A 20,099-nucleotide genomic window follows, 5' to 3' on the forward strand; every position below is an offset into this window, starting at 1 on the left:
TTCGGGAAGATATCAACCCACAGATTGCATCATACCGCATTCTTCTATCGAGAAACTGAAACGTATTTTCCTATTTATATGTATTTTCACGTAATTTAAACTCGTTTATTATATCCTGTTTTTTTTCGACGATTCCTAAAAGAAACGTTCATACGAACTTCGTTATTACGAACCTCCGGTTTTTCGGTCCCGTGAACTTCGTAATAACGAGAGTCTACTGTAACATCTTTCTATATTTAAAAAACAACTTTTAATTATAATTAAAATAAATAATTTGATAAGAGTAATTTTTGAAAATCATTTTACAATAAAAAATCTGCAATGAACAAGCGGTCACATCACTTCTGCTTCCCCTATCCCAGCCCACCACACGCCACTTGGTATGGCGGATATGCCTCTTATTTCAATTCAAAATAAAATATTTAATGCGTACATGTGACTTCTAAAACATCAATTTGGCCTGATGTAATGTAGTGCAGTGATTTCCTGGATGAAGTAATCGTTACTTTTGCAAATAAAAAATGCTAAATCTGTCATTTTGAGGGTTGTTGGTCTTTTAAGGTAGACCACTGGTATAATTCCATTTCTATGCAAAAAAATTGAATTAAATTATAGCAGAATACGTTCCATAAAATATAAAGGAAAGTTAGAAAGAATAAAGATGTTCTGAAATCTAGGCTATATAATTACAGTACAGGTTACCCATAAAAAATTACAGGTCTGGTCCTTCTAGTGCTAATTAGCATATTCCCTGCTAGGCTTCAATGGATCTACTACTCATGTGCTAAGCATTTTATCCAGCATTACATTTGTGGAGGCACCATTATTTGACTCAAATTGCATATAAGGTCATTTATTTCATTTATGTTTAAGTGCCTTGTAAACATCAAATATTGGCCTTTACATTGGGGTTACCAACAATGTGATCAGTCACCCATGACCTTTGCTTAGGCAAGCTCGGGACTATAGGCCACAGCCACCAAGGCCAGCTAAGGTTAGCACACAGTGCCATAGGGCATATGAAATGCCCTGTGTGCCAGGGAATGTTTTAAATACGCAACAGTTTGGGGCAAAAATGATTTTTGTGCTTTTAATAAAAAGTAGATTATGTAAATGTACCTAGGTTTAACCTGGTGGTGTCTAAGGCTTCCTTGTAAATCTTTTACGTTTTTACTTCTACTTTTTCACGCTCTCTAGATTTAATGCTGCCTCCATATGTTGGCCCTTCCCGCTGTGTAAAATCTAGGTTTTATCCTATTTACTCCTGAGATAATGGTCTTCAAAAATAGTGTGAAGTTTAGAACTTTGCTTTCCATTGTAAACATTTAGTCAGAGGTCTAGAGGAATACATGAGTCATATCAGGTTTGGTACTTAGTATTTCTACTTGATTTGTTGTTTTTGGTTTTCTTTTCAGTCAGTGCAACTCCAATCTTCTAAAATCTGTAGATAACTATGCCCTTTTGAACCTGGACATTGTATGGTGCTATTTATGCTTAAGGAGTGTCAGTCATCTTCCTGATGCTGAACAGAGGTTGAAGAAGTGTGAAGAAAACTTCCATAACAGTTATGGTACTAATTTGGAGCGACTTATCACCTTGAAAGGAACCACTGGTAATTATTTCTTCCATTTTTGTAATTTTATATAATAAGAAAGTGGTGTAATTTTTCTTAACACATTGCATAGAATTCTCGCCATTTTTTCCAGTGCGTTAAGGACAGTTGAAGAATATTTTTATCATTCAGGCACGTCAACTTGAACAATTTCAAAGCATACTACTAGTATTTTGTAGTATGATTGGTCAATTTTTTGTAAAAACAACACGCAACCACTGAAAACGTGCAATGATGCCACGTGCAAATCATCTCCGGGGAACAAACTCCTGATCAATGAAACAGCAAAATTTCGGTCCCTTGAGTTTCATTTAAGAGGGGTTTCACTGTAGTTGTAATTACACTGTGGAACTATCGCATCTACCAGGGATAGGTCGATGGAATGATAGGATTTTTTGTGACTTAGGACAGTAATTCCTAACAAAATTATATTAATAACTTAAAATATTCTAGTTTGTCTTTGAAATCATCTGTTTGAAAAGTGATCCTAAGGAAAAAATAATGTTTGACTGCCTAGCTCTTGCCCTCGAAATTCCTTTGGCAGTTCCTTGTCGTTCTTCCCATGGATGTGTGAAATGTATAATCCTTGGCCACACCACGAAGAAATAAAGAGTTGATATCTATCCAAATACACCCATGCCTCGCTTAGCGCAGTTATGTTTAACACAATTTCGATATAACGCAAATTCGTTCCTCAGGGAAACATCCCAACGCTGCTTAGCCTAATCAAATAACCTTAACACTCTCTTGACGTAAACTTGTGCTACGTACACAAGAAATTTATCTCATTTATGCATTTATTAGTATTACTAGCCTCAAATCTTATTCTCTGTTAGTATATATTTGTTGAAATTCATTGCTACGCAATGGCCGAAATAACTACTCGTCATGCTGTCCAGACAGCCGACCTACCAAAGTAATTTATCTCGTCTCCTTAACTGAATGACATTAGTTAATTTATATCATCAATTAAGTTTGGAGCTTGTGGAAATGAGTTTTCTTTGGAGCAATACGGTGAGAGATGTAATTTTTTCCATCGTAGGTAATCGGGCCAATTGACTTCCATGTAAAGGGTCCCCTCTAAAGCCTTCAAGGTCATCGGAAATAATGAGGGAGAAATGGAGCAATGGCCGAGTTGCGCAAGAATAGCATCAACGCGTAAAAGGGTCCAAGAGAGAGTCTCAAACACATTGGCTTCATTCCCTCTCAGCAGTTGTAGGCCCTCTGTGTCTCCGAAATATAGTGTGGCAGTTATTCAGCCGTAGAAGGTGATTTTGATACAGCCAAATAGTAAAAACCAAGTGAGCAGTGGTAAAAAATAGGAATGTCAATAAAAAAATAAAACAGTTATCAAGAAACATCATAAACCTAGAAGAGGAATTAAAAGTGATTGATTGCTTTGAAAATGGAGAGTGTTAAAGCGATATTGCACGAAAGTTTAAGCTCACAACGTCGATGGTCCACACTATTATTCTGAATGAAGACTGAGACAAGACTGAGTTAAAATGTCAATGACATCAGCCACGCCAACTTCAGCCAAGCGGTTAACACATACAGGAAGGCCATGGCTGGAAAAAAATGGAAACACTTCTAATTACCTGAATTTATAATTAACAGTCAAATGATGCTCCTCTATCATAGGCTGTTATTTGTGCAAAAGCTCTGGTTTTACTTTGGTTTCTGGAATTGCTTTGAGACATGAGACATTTAGTGAAAGCTCGGGTTGGTTCTGGAATTTTAAACTGTGAGCTGGTTAATATTTTCAGTGAATCTGCTAGTGCTGATAGTACAGTCGTCGCAACGTTTTTCGATGAACTCCCAAGCTGTGATTGAGACTGGCTCGAGCTCAAAGTAGCATTCAAAGTAGCATTTGCTTTTCATTTGGATGAGCAACAAAGAGGCCTGGGTGACGCAAGAGTTCTTTTTAGACTTGTTTGAAAATTCATTGACTGTCGGCAATGGCAATGCATTACGGACCCCTGAGGTAGCATGCATTTTTTCCTGGTTGTTAGCCTACCCGCAGTTAAGGAGAGAATTCCAAGAAGGATCACAATAGATGCTCTTGGGCACTGTGAATGAGGAGAATTTAAACGTAGCACTTAACGGGACTGGGACATAATTGGGTAATAATGAATCTTTTACTAAAGATTGGATTGGCCTTTTCGTTTGGAACAATGATTTGCTTCATAAAAATAAGAACTTTGTAATGAGGGTATTTGATTTAATAAGAACCTACTGCACTCACACATCCCTACTCATTTTGCTTGTGTTTCATTTGAAATCTAACCTAATCTATAGTATTGAATTATTGATGTAGCTGAAAAAAATGTTGCTAGTATGAATTTAAGGTATCCATTTTTTTTAATGTTAAAGGTATTTCATTGTTCCAAGAGATGTCTTTGGTTTTTCTGCTAGAACCACATGGTTGAAGTTCAAATTATAATCTGGATTGTGTACTTGCGTTTTCCTTTATGAATGACTAAACACTCCTTGTTTCTAAGTACATGTATGGTTATAAGTTTGTCAGCTTTTGCTTAACTTTATTTCATTTTGCAGGCAATGAAAGAGCCCTATTCTTCCGCCTTCATCTACTACAGGCAATTGTGAGTTATCATCTGGGCAAGAGTGATGCTGCTAAGAGACTTATACAAAGGGCTGAAAATGAATATAAACTTTTGGCTGTTGATGATGCTAGTCTTAGCCAAGTTTTAGAACTAGGTAAGCTTTAGCACATGGTTGCTTGTATTCTCCTACAACTTGGATTAGATTTTTTATAACCTGTATATAATACCTTTGAGGTAAACGAAAAACTGCTGTCATTGCTTATGCCCCACTTCCATGTGAAAGCATACAGTAAATGTAAATTCTGATAAATTGTGTCCTCGCTTCTATGATTACATTTCCTGCTGTTAGTAGATATTTCTTTTGGTTGAATGCTCCCATCTCCTGGGCTATTTATTCTACTAATTACAGTAAAACCCCTTATTTACACTTTTCTAGGGACCCAAGAAAAAAAGTGTAAATTGCGGGAAAATGCAAATAGTGGGAAGTAGAGAATTTTCACTTTTATTCATATACTGGCTTTGGAAATGTTAATTTTTTTATTGTTAACTAAGCATTATTCCACAACACTGTTTCCCTCTGAAGCACAGTGTTTTTGCTGGCAGAAAAAATTAAAAGATAATCCTGTTTTGTCTGCTCTGAAAACATCTTTTGGGCTGTAACCTTCCAGAACTCTAATATATTCAAATTCTTTCCACTGAGTTGCTGTCTCTATGTTAACATATTTGCTTTCACCACTCACCATCTTATATACAAGACTGTACCTATTTTTGAATCTATCCAACCAACCATTATAGATGCCGTGGAATCTTCGATTCCCAATCTTGTGGGGAAATACTTTTTCTCAAGGGCCTTTGGGCCTGTTTACACGATACATTAACACGTACGAGTTAATTTCTGCTTGCGTGAATGATTTTTGTGGACCGGAGCGGGACATGTACGAATGTAGGCAGGTGCAGATCCAGGATTTTTTTCTGGGAGGGGCACAGAGGGCCTGACAGGCAAAAGATCTTGTCTTAATTGAGATTAAAAACAAGATATAACGATGACTTTACAAAATTCTCTTTATTTTTATATCAAAGTTATTCTTATTGAATTAAATGATTGAGCCTCCTTGAGTAATTCACAAAACAAAGCGAACATAATGATGTCCATCAGGGGGGGATCCAGGATTTCTTTCTGAAGGGGGGGGGGGGAACAATGATACCACGTTATACAAAACGAACGCAATGATAACCGGACCGTATTAAAAATCTTGCATATTTTTAAGTGTCTGGGGGGGCACGTGCCCCCCCCCCCCAATAGATCCTCCTATGATAACCATATTCAAATTTTGTCTCTTTTTTTAAGCATCTGGGGGGGCACGTCTCCTGCCCCTAAATCCGACTATGAATGCATGAACCAAATTTGAACAGGTTCTATTTTCTGTTCGTGCATACGCACAAGTTGGGTGAATACAGGGTGCATTTTTGTGTTCATAATTTAGACATTAACTTGTACGGGTTTATGTACTATGTAAACAGGCCTTTAGATGACACCATTTGCTGGGACATTTGATGATCTTGTACCTAAAAACTAATCTTGTAGAATGCGTTCTATTTATTCTTACCTGGAATTCTTCACATATATTCTCTTTTTCTATAAATGTCCGCACTGGTTTGCATATTTTACAATGGCATCGCGATTTTTCACCACGGTATTGAATGTTGAGACTGGGAATCCGATCGGATTGCCAGCCCCAACATTCGAGTTGCTTCGCCAGCGTTTGAATCGATGCGGATTCCGGTGTGGGAATCAACTATCTCTAAAATTTTCATTTTCTCGTCAATTAAAAATGTCCGTTTTTCACCTCGAATTTCCATTTTCAAGCCGGATCAATTCTATTTCCCGTACGAATTGAGGGTAACTCGGCAACACACGAGTATCTGAACTACTCCTATCGGCGATCAAGTGCGTAGTACAAACTGTCATGGGACTTCATAATTTTTGAAGGTTACAATAGTTTGCGATACAATACTATTTGAATGGGATAATTCAAGTTTAAATAAGTTTTTTTTAAGTATTTATGTTGAATGAAGTCAGCGCAAATGATCCCAGTTGACGGTCTAGTTTTATAGTTCCGGCATTTATCACGTTTCATCACGTCTGGTTTCCTTTCAAACTCTCGTATCAAATTATCGACTACATGATTATTGTCAATATTCCTTCAGGAGTTCTTGCTTTATAATTAATACAGTGCAACCTCGATATAACGACACCCCACGGTGTACTAATAAACACTCGCTATAGCGAGTTGTCGCTTTACCGGAGGTGGAGCAAATAATAGCCAATATACCTGTTGTGAACAGATATACAGGAACAGGAGTGGTGCGGCGACAGATAAACATCTATCCGATAAATGTAAGCATAAATCCAGACGAAAGGCGATGTTTTTTTGCATCACTAAATTTCCTTACTCAAACAATGACTAACTATTCAAACAATTTATAAGCGCCGCACTGAGTAAAAATCATGGAAAGCATTGTTTCGTCAATCATTATGCCAATGCACAACCGACGAAGCCATTTTTCTATGCACTTAATTAGTTCATTTACGTGATCATTCTATTATTTTGGTATTTTCCACTGAAAATTCAAAAATTAATTGATAAAACAGTATCGCGGTTATTTAATGCCTCAAATGTTTCCATTGGTGTATGTTTATTGTTTCTGTACGTTATGCGGCAGTGAAGTGAAATAACGCATTACATTTGTTTCTACAGGCGAAAACGGTGGAAGTTTGTATAACGTTCCCGCCTTGGAAGACTTTTCTATCAAATAATGTAATACCTACATAATCTACGGTAAAAAGTTTGCTAAGCTTGAAAAATGATGTGATTAAAATTGCCGTTGTTGAAAAAAAGTTTCTTTTTGAGTGTTACGCTCGCGACGTATTTGAAGTAATACACCGAGTTTACCACGGCACTGCAAACGAGAGTTAGTTGTTCTGCGAGTTCTTCCAGCGGCCACCAGGGGATGCTCGGCTACCCACGTGACAAAAGAGAGCGCCAGTACGACTCCGACCACTGACGCGAATAGTTCACCCTTGTAAATCCGCAACGGAGAATAAATACGTCCATCCGGGCAATTCACGCTGAGTATCATTGCATCGTACATCCTACATCATCGCTAAGGCGCACTACCTACCTTTAGAGGCATCATTGCAAGAAATACCTCATACTGCAAGGGTTTTGTCGAGGAGTTGTATGTAAAAAAAGTTCCGTTTCGTCTATGTTATATGATGCGGGGAATACTTCTAAAGATACTTACGATCGAAGTCCTTTCTTCCACCACTTCGCGTTTACACCGCAGGCATGACCAGAAATTATGAGGGGAGATAACGCTTTGGTGCTTCGCATTAGTATAATCAACCTTCTGCACTCTTAAAATTCTCGATTCGCGATCTATCCCTGAAATGTTCCGCTGTAGGCTTGGGCGTAGCCCCTTTCTCAGAAGTTCCCGCAGATTGGAATGGGCATAACCACCCGAACAAAGCTCCTTATAACTATTCATCGTCTGCATTCCTTGGGCGCTTCTGTGTTTTTATAATTTTGCAGAGCGAAAAGGAAGATAAATTAATTTCGACACTCTCATATTACTCCTTTATTTTTATTTTCTCACTTAGACGTGTTTGGTGTTTTTTTTGGCCATGGTGACTGCCATCAAATGCTTTCTATTCACGCAACTCACGGACGTGCGGGTATGCTGACGTCAGCTTTCTGCCGTCCGAGGAACAAAAGAAGATGAAGCATTCGCGAATGCTAATGCCACAATATTTTCACCAAAATTAACTACTTATTTATCGAACGACAGTTTACCACATAAATTTGAGACTGAGCACTCCATTAACTTCATATCTAACAGATCGCTAGAAATTACAGAGGTTAAGGAGTCTTGATGAAAGTCTTCCGGCGGTAGAACCCTCGCTATGGCGAGAGGCAGCACCAAAAGGGTGTCTTGTAAAAACGAATTTTTTAACACGCTTATTATAGGGTCAATTGACGGTGCATCGGCTATCTCTCGTTATAGCGGGAGTGTCGCTATAGCCCGTACTCGCTTTAACGAGGTTGCACTGTACATAGCTCGATTGCTCAAAACACCAACTTTCATATCGTGAATCTTTTCGCCGCTGACAGAAAACGAGATGACGTAGTTCAACTTTCCGACGTTAGTGGCGTTCTGTCCCGCCACATTCAAATTCTTTCCGAAAATAGTTCTCATTACGTCGCTCTCTCTTGGATTTTTAATTAAAAATGCGCGAAAGGAAGCCAAAAGACAGTTTTTAAGGGCTGATATGTGCGATTAATTGTTTTACTACGCAAAAAATTTTTTTTAGTCGGCACGTCGTGATGCACATGGCGGGAAAACGAGAAAAACACGGCGTAAATACCGGGTTCTATTTACATTGGAGGGATAGGAAATATGACGGGACCCAGAAAAAAACTTGCAATTTGCGGTAAAACGTAAATTCCGATAACGCAAATACGGGGTTTTACTGTATTTCATTCCTGCTTCTACTATCACTAGGTATTCTGCTTCCCAAATAAAAGAACTTGATCTCCTCTTCCATATTTTGTTTCTCTATTTATTTGTCTTCACTTTTCTTCTACTGAATATATTTATCTAAGTTTTCTTTGTGCTTATTTTCAGCTGATATCCACTCATACTTACTTTAACCAGAATCTTCTTCAAATCCTTCTCTGGCTTTGCTGTGATAGCTATTTCATCAGCAAAATATATCATGCCATTCTTTTCTTTGGAAACATCCACACCTGATGCCTTTTCATTGATTTCATAATTGGTTTTCTTGATGCGAATGTTGAGAGTTATGGGTGACGAAGCATAGCCTAGTCTCACTTTCTTAATTCTAGCTTCTTCACAGCTGAGTCCTTATTTCATCACGACTGCTTGGTTTTTGTATAATCTATGGATAATTCTCTTGCCATTGTGAAGAACTTCAATTTCTTTCAGGATTCTAAGATAAGAGTTCCAATTAACATTTTCAAATGCCTTCACTGAGGCCACAAAAGCCACAAACATGGGCTTGTTCTCTTCTATTCTCTTCTCTACGAGCAGCTTAAGGGATTCTCTTTTGTGTACGCTTTTTTTAAATCTGAATTGGCCCTCATCCAGGTACACTCTTCTGCTCATCATTCTCCTCTTCTGTAGATGATCCTTGTCAGTATCTTCAACGTATGTGTCTTCAGGCTGGTCCTAAAATTACAGGTCTCCATTCTTTTTTCTCTTGGGAATCAGGAAGATGATATTCATCTTGAAGTTATTTGGTATTGATTACATTTCAATGATAATTTTGCACAGCTGGTTCAAGGTCTGCTTTTTTTTATTAGCTTTGTTGGAATATCATCCCTGATGCTTCATTCATCTGCTGCTGCTGCTGCTACTGCTGCATTCTATCTTAATTATTTACCCTTGAGACTCTGGTAGTTTTCCAGCGTGACACTTTTTCCTATGATAAATATTAGACTTTCAGAAGCCATGATGTGCCTTGGTACTGAAATTCACATTTCCCTTCTTGTGCTTCCATATCACAGATCACTTTACTTAGATCCTATTCAATATAATATTTCTCTGATTATTTCCCTTAATTTTTCAAGGCTCCAAGAATTTCTAATCCTAATTATAAAATACTTAATATCTCTTTTAAAATTTTCCATGTTTCTCTTGTGGAAAATTTGACTGCAATTTTAGTCAGGCTTAATATCCCTTAAGAACTGAAAGTTGTATTATAGTTTTATTACCAGGGCTAACTTGAACCACTGGCAAAGTTGGTCATCAATGTCTGAGCCAAGAAAAAATATGGTGATCTAAAGAAGAGTGTAAAAAAGTTGAGGGAAATTTCGATTTGTGGTAGGATTTCGGGTTGGTGTGGTGGATAGTATCTGGCTTCCCACCAGGTGATGGAAATTTCTTATGAGAATTCCCAATCTCTATTTGAGTATTTTGTGGAGGGCAATTAAGTGTTCAGCACTCCGTCTGTCATACAGTTGTGGTTCCATGGTGCCTTTCATTGAGAGCTGCCATCACCAAGTTTCTATCCACCCTCCATTGCCTTTCCCTCATGCAACGTATGACCTCAGCTGTTGTTTGCCTCCTCCAAAACCTTCTCCTTTGAAGATTTTTGTTGGGGAGAGTCAGGAAATATGCATATAAGTAGAAGGTCAAAGACTTTCTTGTGAAAGGTGTTTAATAGGGGCATTTTTGATTGAATGAAAATTCTTCATTTGCAGGCTACACTCCTCCCGAGGCACGATTGGCTCTGCGTGCAACCCATGGCAACGTTGAAGAAGCTGTGGCAATAATTGAACAGAAGAGGAGAGAAAAGGCTGAGTTGAGGCGGAAGGAAAGCTTTGAGCGCAAGCTGGGACTGTGCAAAGATGGAAGACAGTTTGTTGATGTCAAGGCGTATAGTCTCCTAACGGATTCCATGGGATTTGCCCCTCAAATGGCTGCAGCTGCTCTGCGCCTTTCTAACAATGCCACTCCTTTGGCAATCCAAATGCTTCAGGAGCAAGAAGCTGTCGTGTTGGAAGAAGCAGAGCGTTTCAATTTGACCAACAGTGACAAAAAGGCTCTTATCAAGCAGGTAGGCATTGATTTTTTCTTTTGGAATACATTAGAACCCTGGATACGTGGCCTCCATGCATACGAAAACCTCAGTTATTTAATGCTATTTTTTTGTGTAGTCAATATCCCTATATTTCTAAGTTAAAATTATTTATTCCATTGTTTTGTTGAGATCTCTGCTGGATATAACTCCGTTGGCAAAGTTGCCCCAGTTGCAGAGAATCTTTGCCAACTATGTTTTCAATTTTTTTAATGCATAAACTTTTAATTAAGTTGTAATTTTTTCACACATTTTGTAAGTAGAGACCAAGAGTAATGGCTGATAATGGTTTCAAATCATTGTCGCACATGAACTTACAAGAATGCAGTTGAAAAAGAAAAAAAGTGGCAAAGTTGTCCCGGTTTACGGTGGTACTTTTCCACAATATTTTAATGCATACGACACGTTTTGGCTCACAGAGCCATCACTTGTCTTGTACCAGATGATGGGTCTGTGAGCCGAAATGCATTATACGCATTAAAATATTGTGGAAAAGTGCTACCATCTTTTATTTAAATTAAAGATGTGCGAATAGTATCCACGAATACTTGAATACCTCGAATACTAGAAAGTATTCGATATCAGAGGTCTCGAATAATTATGCTAAAGGTATGCTCTCGAATACTTTGAATTTCGCGCCGTACACTGTTGCACGCTGTCGTTGGTAGTTGACTCGGAAAATTGGAAAGAACTCGAGTCATTTAGTGCATGCAGTGCCGTTATACGTAAGTTGATATACTACATCAAATTCGTGGATTAAAGCGGTGAAAAGAGTTCGACATAGGGAACCGAAAATGATTGGGTGAAAGAATCCGAAAATCCCCGGTTTCCCCTACCAGGAGAACCTCAGTGCCGTGGGATAGCAACATTAGGGCATTTCCCACGATCCGCTATCCCCTTCCATTCAGCACTCACCTCACCCACTCTGACCCGTTCCCCTTCTCCAAAATCAAACAAAAGGTCCCGTATTAGGAAGACCTTAGCTTCGAAAAAAATTGCAAAACGCCTCAGATTGTCCGCTAGCACTTGACAGCAGGAGTGGGGGTAAAGCGAGCTACCTGTTGAAAATGAGAAGTTGGATGAAGCCGAGTATCAGATGGGCGTGCCGCTGAAATGGCGTTTGGTAGATAAGAATGTATACATCAGACAGAAATCCATCGTACCAGTGTAAATGCCAAGACGGCATGCAATCATTTTTCTTGAGGTGGTGTGTCCCCTTAGAATATTTGAAAGAGATGTTTGTTGAATCAACTATATGCCCAATTGTTACCACAAAATTAAAATATTCCGTTAATCAACTAAATTCCTGTTCGAATCCTTGAAAGGAAATAAATTTACTCCCCAAAATCTTGTGTTTCCTGCTGCATAGGCAACCGAGTTAAACATTCCCGCATTCATCGTTTAGTATTCGAATTCGAAGGTTCGAATCGTTAGGTATTCGAATATTCGAGCTATGGATTAATATTCGAATTCAATATTCGAGTTCGAGAAATCTGCTATTCGACCCATCTCTAATTTAAATATTTCAAACTTTCTCTGTATAAAGCATGAATCTGTTGAACTTATCATTTTGAAACTATTATTTGTGCTACGTACTCTGTTGTGGACTTCTTTTTCCGGGACTATGAAGTAAAATTCCTCACTTATATGACTTAATAATAAGGAAACAGAATCTTTTGCCAATGTACATCATTTAGCACCTGATATCGCATATCGAGTGTCATTTGTGTACATTGCAAGGTCAAACTTAATATTTTTTATAGACAAGCGATGATATTCCATCATTTTTTCTTTAAATCTATTGTATATACTTTTTGTATAAAATAAACTTCCATAGCACTGAAAATACCTTGGGCTTCTACTGTTCAATTGCAACTGGAGCACTAACCACACTTATTAATGTGAGTATTTTCTTGCAACTTGTTGTAACTCGTTGGCTCTGCTGTGGGGATGTTGGATGTGTGACAAGTGTGCAAAGAAAATTTGTAGTAATGGCACCAGTGCTGGAGAGAAAAATTCTTTCATTGAAAGATAAATTAGATAAATTTTCCAGAAAAAAATTCTCACAAGTAGGTAGCTGTAATCGAAAAAGTATTATCCATACTGAATCAACTTCAAAAACCGGTCTTATGAACAAAGACAGTATACTAAGAGGTGAGCAGTGCTACAGTAATGAGTCTTTGAAATTTGCTTGTATGTAAAGCAGTATGTACGAAGGCTTAGAAAAATTTCTAATAATCTGGTTGAAGCAAGCGAGACTAAAAAACATTCCTGTTGATTGAGTATCCTTAAAAGAAGAAGCCGTAGCTTGTGCAAAACCTCTTAGTGTTAGTGTAGAGAATTTCAAAGCATCAAATGAAAGCTTTACAGTATGAAGAGAAGTCACAGCTTGGTGAGCAGGAATATGTCAGTACTGTCATCCCTCCATGCACTCCTCACTCTCATCCTACTTTTATTTCTAACGAGGGGAGTATCACAAAATTGGGTTCTCAAATTTCAATCAAACCTTGTAGTGTTGTAGTCCATTGGGAGCTGTCCAAGAATCACCCCTCAAGTGGAATTATATAACCAATAGCTTAAACAAAAAATGCAGTTAAACATTTGCAGGTGAAATGTATTCCCTTGAGAACACACTCCCACTAATGTCTGGCATAGACAAGTGGTTACGGTATGGGATTACCATGATGAAGGACCCGGGATCGAATCTCCATCATGGCGTTTATCTGTCATGTATTATTTTTCATTTTTCCTAACAAAAGCCTGCCATTCAACATTATTTTAACAATTTTCCCCGTAAATTTTATTTTTATGCTTGGAATTTTTTCAAGCACATGCATTATACTTGAAATTGTTATTTCTGTGTTGCAACACGAAGCAATTTTACGATACACATGCACTTGGTTTTCTATTATGTTGCAATATCATATTAAGGCCTCATATTTTAAAATTGATTGTTTTAAGAATTCGATTGCTTTTATTAGCTGAAATTTCAGCACAGCAGGATGGGAAAGGAATAATTTAGCCTGGAAGGTAGGTGTATGTTTTATCCATTGGAATTGATAATTCTCTTGCTGTGTTAAGAAAAGCAAAATTTACCTGGGGTATGATTTTCGAAAGCCCATGTTACAGTTGGTTTGTATACAGTTGAGTGACTGCTCGCTGAGTAGGTGGTTTACCGACCCCATCTCCGAAGGAACCCTTACCTCCCTGGCTCGCCCTCTCTGGATTTCAACGGTTCTTTTCCAAAAATTTTTATGACCCTTTTTGCCCTTGTGGCCACTACTGGAGCGTGGGGGATGGAAAGAAAGGAGTGTTACTTATCTTCTGTCTTTTGAATCATGCATAAGATTTGAGTTTTCAGTGTAGGTATAAGATTATATGTAGAGCTGGTGTTTAATACGAGGGTTGTACCAAAAGTAAGGTACCCATATTTTTTATAAATAGAAAAAAAATGTTATTTGTTATAAATTTTTATGTCGCTGAAAAGCTTACACTTTTGCCTATTTTTCAATGTAGTATCATTTTTTTCGAGACACTTGAAGACGTTGCTCCAGCTTTTGTATCCCTAAGTTAAAGTAGTCTCCCGCCAACACGTTGAGGAAGCGTGTGACCTCTGTCTGGACTTCATTGTCACTCTTGAAGCGTTTGCCGCCTAAGTGTTCCTTTAGCGTGGGGAAGAGGTGATAATCCCTTGGAGCTAAGTCCGGGCTGTACAGGCATAACTGATCCAGGCTGATGGGGCATAATAGTCCACCCAAATTTCTCCAAAAGCTCTTGAGTTTGACGAATGGCGTGTGATCGAGCATTGTAGTGAAGAAGCACTACAATGTCAGAGTCGGTCGTCCTCTTCGGCGATTCTGGATAGCTCGCAGGAGTTTAGTCAGTGATTCACAATATCTTTTAGAGTTTATTGTCGTCTCTGGTTGCATGAAATCGATGAGGAGTACCCCCTTTCAATACAAAACACAGTCGCCATAACCTTTCCTGCCGACTGTGTCTGTTTGAATTTCTTCGGTGGCGGTGAACCGAAGTGATGCCACTGACGAGATTGCTGTTTTGTTTCAGGGGTGTAACAAAACACCCATGTTTCATCACCGGTGACGATCTAGTCCAACAACTTCTCCTTGTTGCCTCCCCCTTCAGACTACTGAAGAAATTTGCGAGCGCAGTCAAAGGGTTCCTCCTTGTGTCCGTCAGTCAGCATCCGGGGGACCCAGCAAGCACACATCTTTCGATAACCTAACGTTTCTGTTAAAGTCTTTCAATTGTGCCATGGGAAGCTTCTGGAATCCGTTCAGCAAGTTCACGGACAGTGACCCTCCGATCTTTGAGCAGCTCATTGTTGATCTTCTCGACAATCGCATCCGAAACCGGCGGTCTTCCACTCCGTTCTTCATTGTGAACTTCAGTGCGACGTCTTTCAGCACGTCGCACTGAATGGACATGCACTCTTCACCATAAACGTCAGTCAGTTGCTGATGAATCTCCATAGGCGGTAACTCCCTTGCATGGAGAAATCTGATTATTGCTCAAACCTCACACTTGGCAGGAATGGGGATCAACACTTCCATTGTTGATGGTTGCTAAGCCAACTCCGAGCGAAGTAGTGAATCGTGGACGGGAGGGCTCGAGAGTAGGGGAACCACTGCACACGGCACTGTATTTGGATTTATCCTAGGATCTTCCCTCTACATTGTAGCTAATTGGGAACCTTACTTTTGGTACAACCCTCGTATATTTACGTTTCCTCTAGTAAGTATATTTTGATAAAAATGAAATTATAACTATCAGAGCAAGTTTGGGTTACTCCAGTGGAATCTCTTCCAGGGATCTCTTCGGATAGGAGTAACACTCCACCAATTGAAGATGCTGCAGAAAAAGCAAGGTTATACACTGCAGCCTTTTATCATTGTGCGGCTCTTTTGTATTCATTGCAGAGCGAACAGATGAAGTACCCTCCTCACGTGCCATTGCAGTAGGCCAAGAGATGTTTTGTTGAATTATGGAGTTGATGGACGAGATGGAATTTGAGTTGGCTGACGATTAGGTGGAGGAAAATGATCCTAGTTGTAGAGATGTGAATTTGGATGTCTCCTCTACCACAGATGATGATGAAAGTGTTGAGAGAACGTCATCTTCCAGTGATTTGAACATTGAACGTTCCCCAAAGAAAAGAATCAGGGTCTCCTCAGAAATGAAAGTGAAGGCAGCGTCAGCTGCTAAACTACATTCATCGTTGTCCATTAAATCACTTCACTCCCTTGTGACCCATCATCTGAAGGGCCGAGAACATTTGTCTATTTGGGAAAGAGATGTTAGTTCTGGTGGAACCAGAAGGGACGAAGGTGATATGAAAGACAGGTGGACCTACAACAGGTTCTGCGCGTGCAGGAAAAATTGCAATCACGTCACCACGAGAATGCTGCAGCAGTGGACTGTGGCAGCAGCATTCCAATTTTTTAATGGGGATTTTCAATTCAGCGCGTCATTGGCATGGACCATCCGCTTTAAAAGGAAGCATAAAATTTGCCAGAGGAAGGTCACTAGGTATGTGAGTAGGAGAGAAAAGTCTTCCACAGAGGAGATCTTGAGGGCCGCTCTTCTCTTTCAGGAGCAATGCCGAAAGGCAATGCCACTATTTAACCCTTCCCTAGTCATCATAACGGGTCAGACAGTGTGTGTGTACCACACACATTAGACGTACTCTATCACATCAGGGAGAAAAAGCTACTGAAGTATGTGTTAGTTGATTAAATAAAATGGCGCACTCATACACCGCACAATATAGCGTGGTGACTGCTTCCTAAAGTTTTCATATGCCTACTGGAGGTATCGGGGAAGTTTGGCCGGAGAGTGAAACTTGAGGTGGAAGAAGCTATGGGACCATACAAAAATGTTTTTGTGACTTGTACAAAGTCAGGGAAACTTTTTACTACTAGTTCTTTTGAACTTTACTTGGACAATGTTTTGAACCTGTACGTTAAGGAAGAAAAATTTCTTCTTTTTTCTGATTCCTGGTCGGGGCAGACAAATGAGGCACTGTATGATGAACAATTGCATTGTAATAATGAGCCCAAGTGCACAGTGATAGTTATCCTGCCGAAGTGTACCCCTACCTGCTAACCATGTGGTGTATAATTTTATAGGCAGCTAAAAATAATTATTTCTCGAAATCCGAATGCTGCTACTCTACTGAAAGAGAGATGCAATTTGACTAGTGGTAGTGACACAAATAAAATACATGCACTTATTCATGGACGATTGTTTGCACCAGAATTTTGCCCCATGCTTCTGTATGCATGGTATGGATCTGGACTGTGCAGTGCGCGCCAGTTTTTAGAAAATGTATATTTTATTTTATTATTTTTATGCTATTTTTTTAATATTCACAATCGAAGCGGTAAATTTTAAATAAATATACGTATTTCTTTACAAACAAAAAATATGTAAGACCTGAAATGACGAATGTAAAGGCCAAAAAACTATATATTTATAGGTATGTATTTACGTGATTTAGGGGAAGTTGGTATAGTGGTTATCCTTTTTCGATGTTGTTACCAGAGATCCCGGCCAGTTTCGAGCAGTTTTTTGCAAATATCTTTCTTATTTCACCATGAACTTATACTTTCCCGTACTTATTTTAAATTGGCATCAAATTTCTCAAAAACGGCAAATGGGAATACCTTTTTCTGGATCACTGAAAGTGCATCTTTCAAAGAATATGTGACCAAGTTTCATCAAAGTCTTGCTACTTTAACCGAGGGGTTCTCTCTCTTAAAGGCCATTGTACACGAGGCACGGAATAGGGTAGTTTCCTTCATCAAAGAAAACGAAAGGCACTGATTGCGATTCGTTACCCACCATTAGTGTATTAATAATATACAAATTATTTGGTTTTAGATATCCCAGTTTAAACGAATTTCAGGGGTCAATTTTAACCTCATTTGAAAAAGGCCAGAATGGCGCCCATGCGATGCCACTCCACGTGACGTCACAGGGACCTAGCTTCTACACGAGAGGATAGGAGTTTCACGTCGTCTGAGATTACCAATGCATGCACGAGGCACAGAGCTCAGGGAAACATTTGTCATTAATAACCTATTAAAATTACCTATGGTTGGAAAGTTTTCTTCGCTTGATAAGGTATTAATAATCCTTAAGCAAGGCAAGCGCTACCTGCCAGCAAGGTGCTCTACGCTACCGCCATGCTCTGCTTTTCTTCGACTTCGGAATTTCTTTGTACATGCACAGGCATGCATTGCGCATAAAAATGAATAACGAAATTTGTGTGCCGATAGTACCGTTATATTATAATACATATACCGATACAGATTCTCTCAATTTCAATGCAATGGATTTTTCAATGTAAACCAACCTCTCAGTGTATGAATATTCGTTTTACTTGCACTTCGTCGATAAGTAAGCTCTAACCTTAAAATGGTCTATACAGTAATGAAAGCGAGTATTTTTATTACGGATTGTATAATCCCTTCTGACCGCTTCAAACCACAGAAGTCTCTTCTTCTCGCTCAGTGGAACCGTGACGAACGATTTTCCGCTAGCTTTAAGCATTGTAGAACGACATTTTGGCACAAAACACTCTTTATATGTAGATTTTTTGCTGGCATCCATGCTACCACGGGCATTCAAGTAATTCAGCAGATGCTGTGAATCACTGGATTTAAGGACTTTGGGGAGGAGAGTGTTCAGTGTAGAGGAGTGCCCTACGTAAGGCATTGCATTATTGTTTCAATCATGATATAAGCCTTCGTATTCAATCGTTATTAATTACGACGCGGATCCGAGGCGGCTAGAGCCATGTGAATTTCTTTTGCCAGTCGTAATAAATTGCTAATTATTGTATGAAAACTATTTGGAGTCACATCGTGAAGGTATTATGACCCAACAGTTAATATTTACATTATTGTAACTCAACACTAGTGTCGTAATACATGTCGATATTTGTTTTTCCTTTGAAAGAAGGGATTATGCTTCTAGCCCTACCGCCAAACCTCGTCAGAATACTGTTAAGTATTTTTAATGAATTTAATACAATTCGACATGATATCCATCCAGCGTAATATTTTGCTATGATTAAAATACAATGAATTTCCTCTAATTAAAAGTTCTTCTCATCATATTCACTTCTGTATGTACCATAATCAATTGTTAACAATGCTATTACATTTTTTATATTGAAGAAGACGTGCACCACTTTTGTCAACGCATTTTAATATCTTGGAAGATCCATTACAAAGCGGTTATCTAAGATACTGTGCATTTGGAGTGCAGGTAAAACTTAGTTTTTCTTTGAGAAATATAGTTTTTGCTTGAAGCGTTGAAGGTATCCTCTCAGATGGTGCGTCGTCTGCATCGAAGCGGCGTGGCGCTCTCGTACCAAGGTCACCTACCGCTGACGTCACACGGCGATTACCCATCATTCATACTTACCCGTCGCGTTTTTGCGCGCTTGAAATTTTTCACTTTTTCATTTAATCTCAAAAAATATATATTGTCATTAAAAAATCTAAAACCGTGAAATACATACTCCAGGAGTAAAAATCTTTCGATTAAGGCAATAAAAAAAAATTGGAAACCACCCTATTGCGCAGGTTAGAACTGCATTGATTTCTGAAATGACATGGAATTGCATGGATGAAATTAGAACGGGTTATTTTGCCATCTCATATCCATGCCTTCTCCCATGTGTTCTAGCTATTCACCACTTTACACGACGCAATTTTGACTGCGCCTTCATACACATGTCAGATTGTGCAAGAATGTGCCCCGTGTAAAATGGCCTTAATAATCAGTTGGCGCTAGCATCCTGACCACTTAAATCATTGACATATCTCCAATTGGGGCTTCATAGATCTGTAACTTTGCTGCACGTTGCTGCCACTCTTGAAAAATTAACTGGACATTCTACTCATTCATTGATGATTTTTTGCATCATTGCATTGCTCAGCGTGAAGAAATGAAACTGCAGCATGCCCTTCACACTTAGTGGGAGATACTGGTGTTATAGGCATGTTTTAAGTGCTCAATGCTAACTCAGAATTAACAATAGCCATGTGATACAGTTAACGGACATACTAGAGATACTTTACTACACATGTATTCAGAGCTTCATTGGATTGTCCCTGGGGTTTTAATTTCGTGATCAGTTGGACCTGGAAAAAGATTACCCTTGTATTTATTTAGTTGTTAATTTCATTTATTCTTCTTCATTTTATTAAACTTGTGGTATAGCTAGTAGATT

The 20,099-nt window shown here is 38.8% G+C and overlaps 1 protein-coding gene across 3 annotated transcripts in view; it reads left to right on the forward strand.

The window, feature by feature from the left end:
• LOC124161257 (NEDD8 ultimate buster 1-like) overlaps window positions 1–20,099 on the forward strand; it is a 36,968-nt gene that overhangs the window by 6,991 nt on the left and 9,878 nt on the right. For all 3 annotated transcript variants that reach the window (XM_046537543.1, XM_046537541.1, XM_046537542.1), the window contains exons 7-9: window positions 1,416–1,612; window positions 4,169–4,330; window positions 10,461–10,816. In XM_046537543.1, the coding sequence (XP_046393499.1) occupies window positions 1,416–1,612; window positions 4,169–4,330; window positions 10,461–10,816 (715 nt within the window). The remainder of the gene's footprint in view (window positions 1–1,415; window positions 1,613–4,168; window positions 4,331–10,460; window positions 10,817–20,099) is intronic.

The sequence above is a fragment of the Ischnura elegans genome, chromosome 6 (genome assembly GCF_921293095.1).
Source record: "Ischnura elegans chromosome 6, ioIscEleg1.1, whole genome shotgun sequence".
NCBI classification, from domain to species: domain Eukaryota; kingdom Metazoa; phylum Arthropoda; class Insecta; order Odonata; family Coenagrionidae; genus Ischnura; species Ischnura elegans.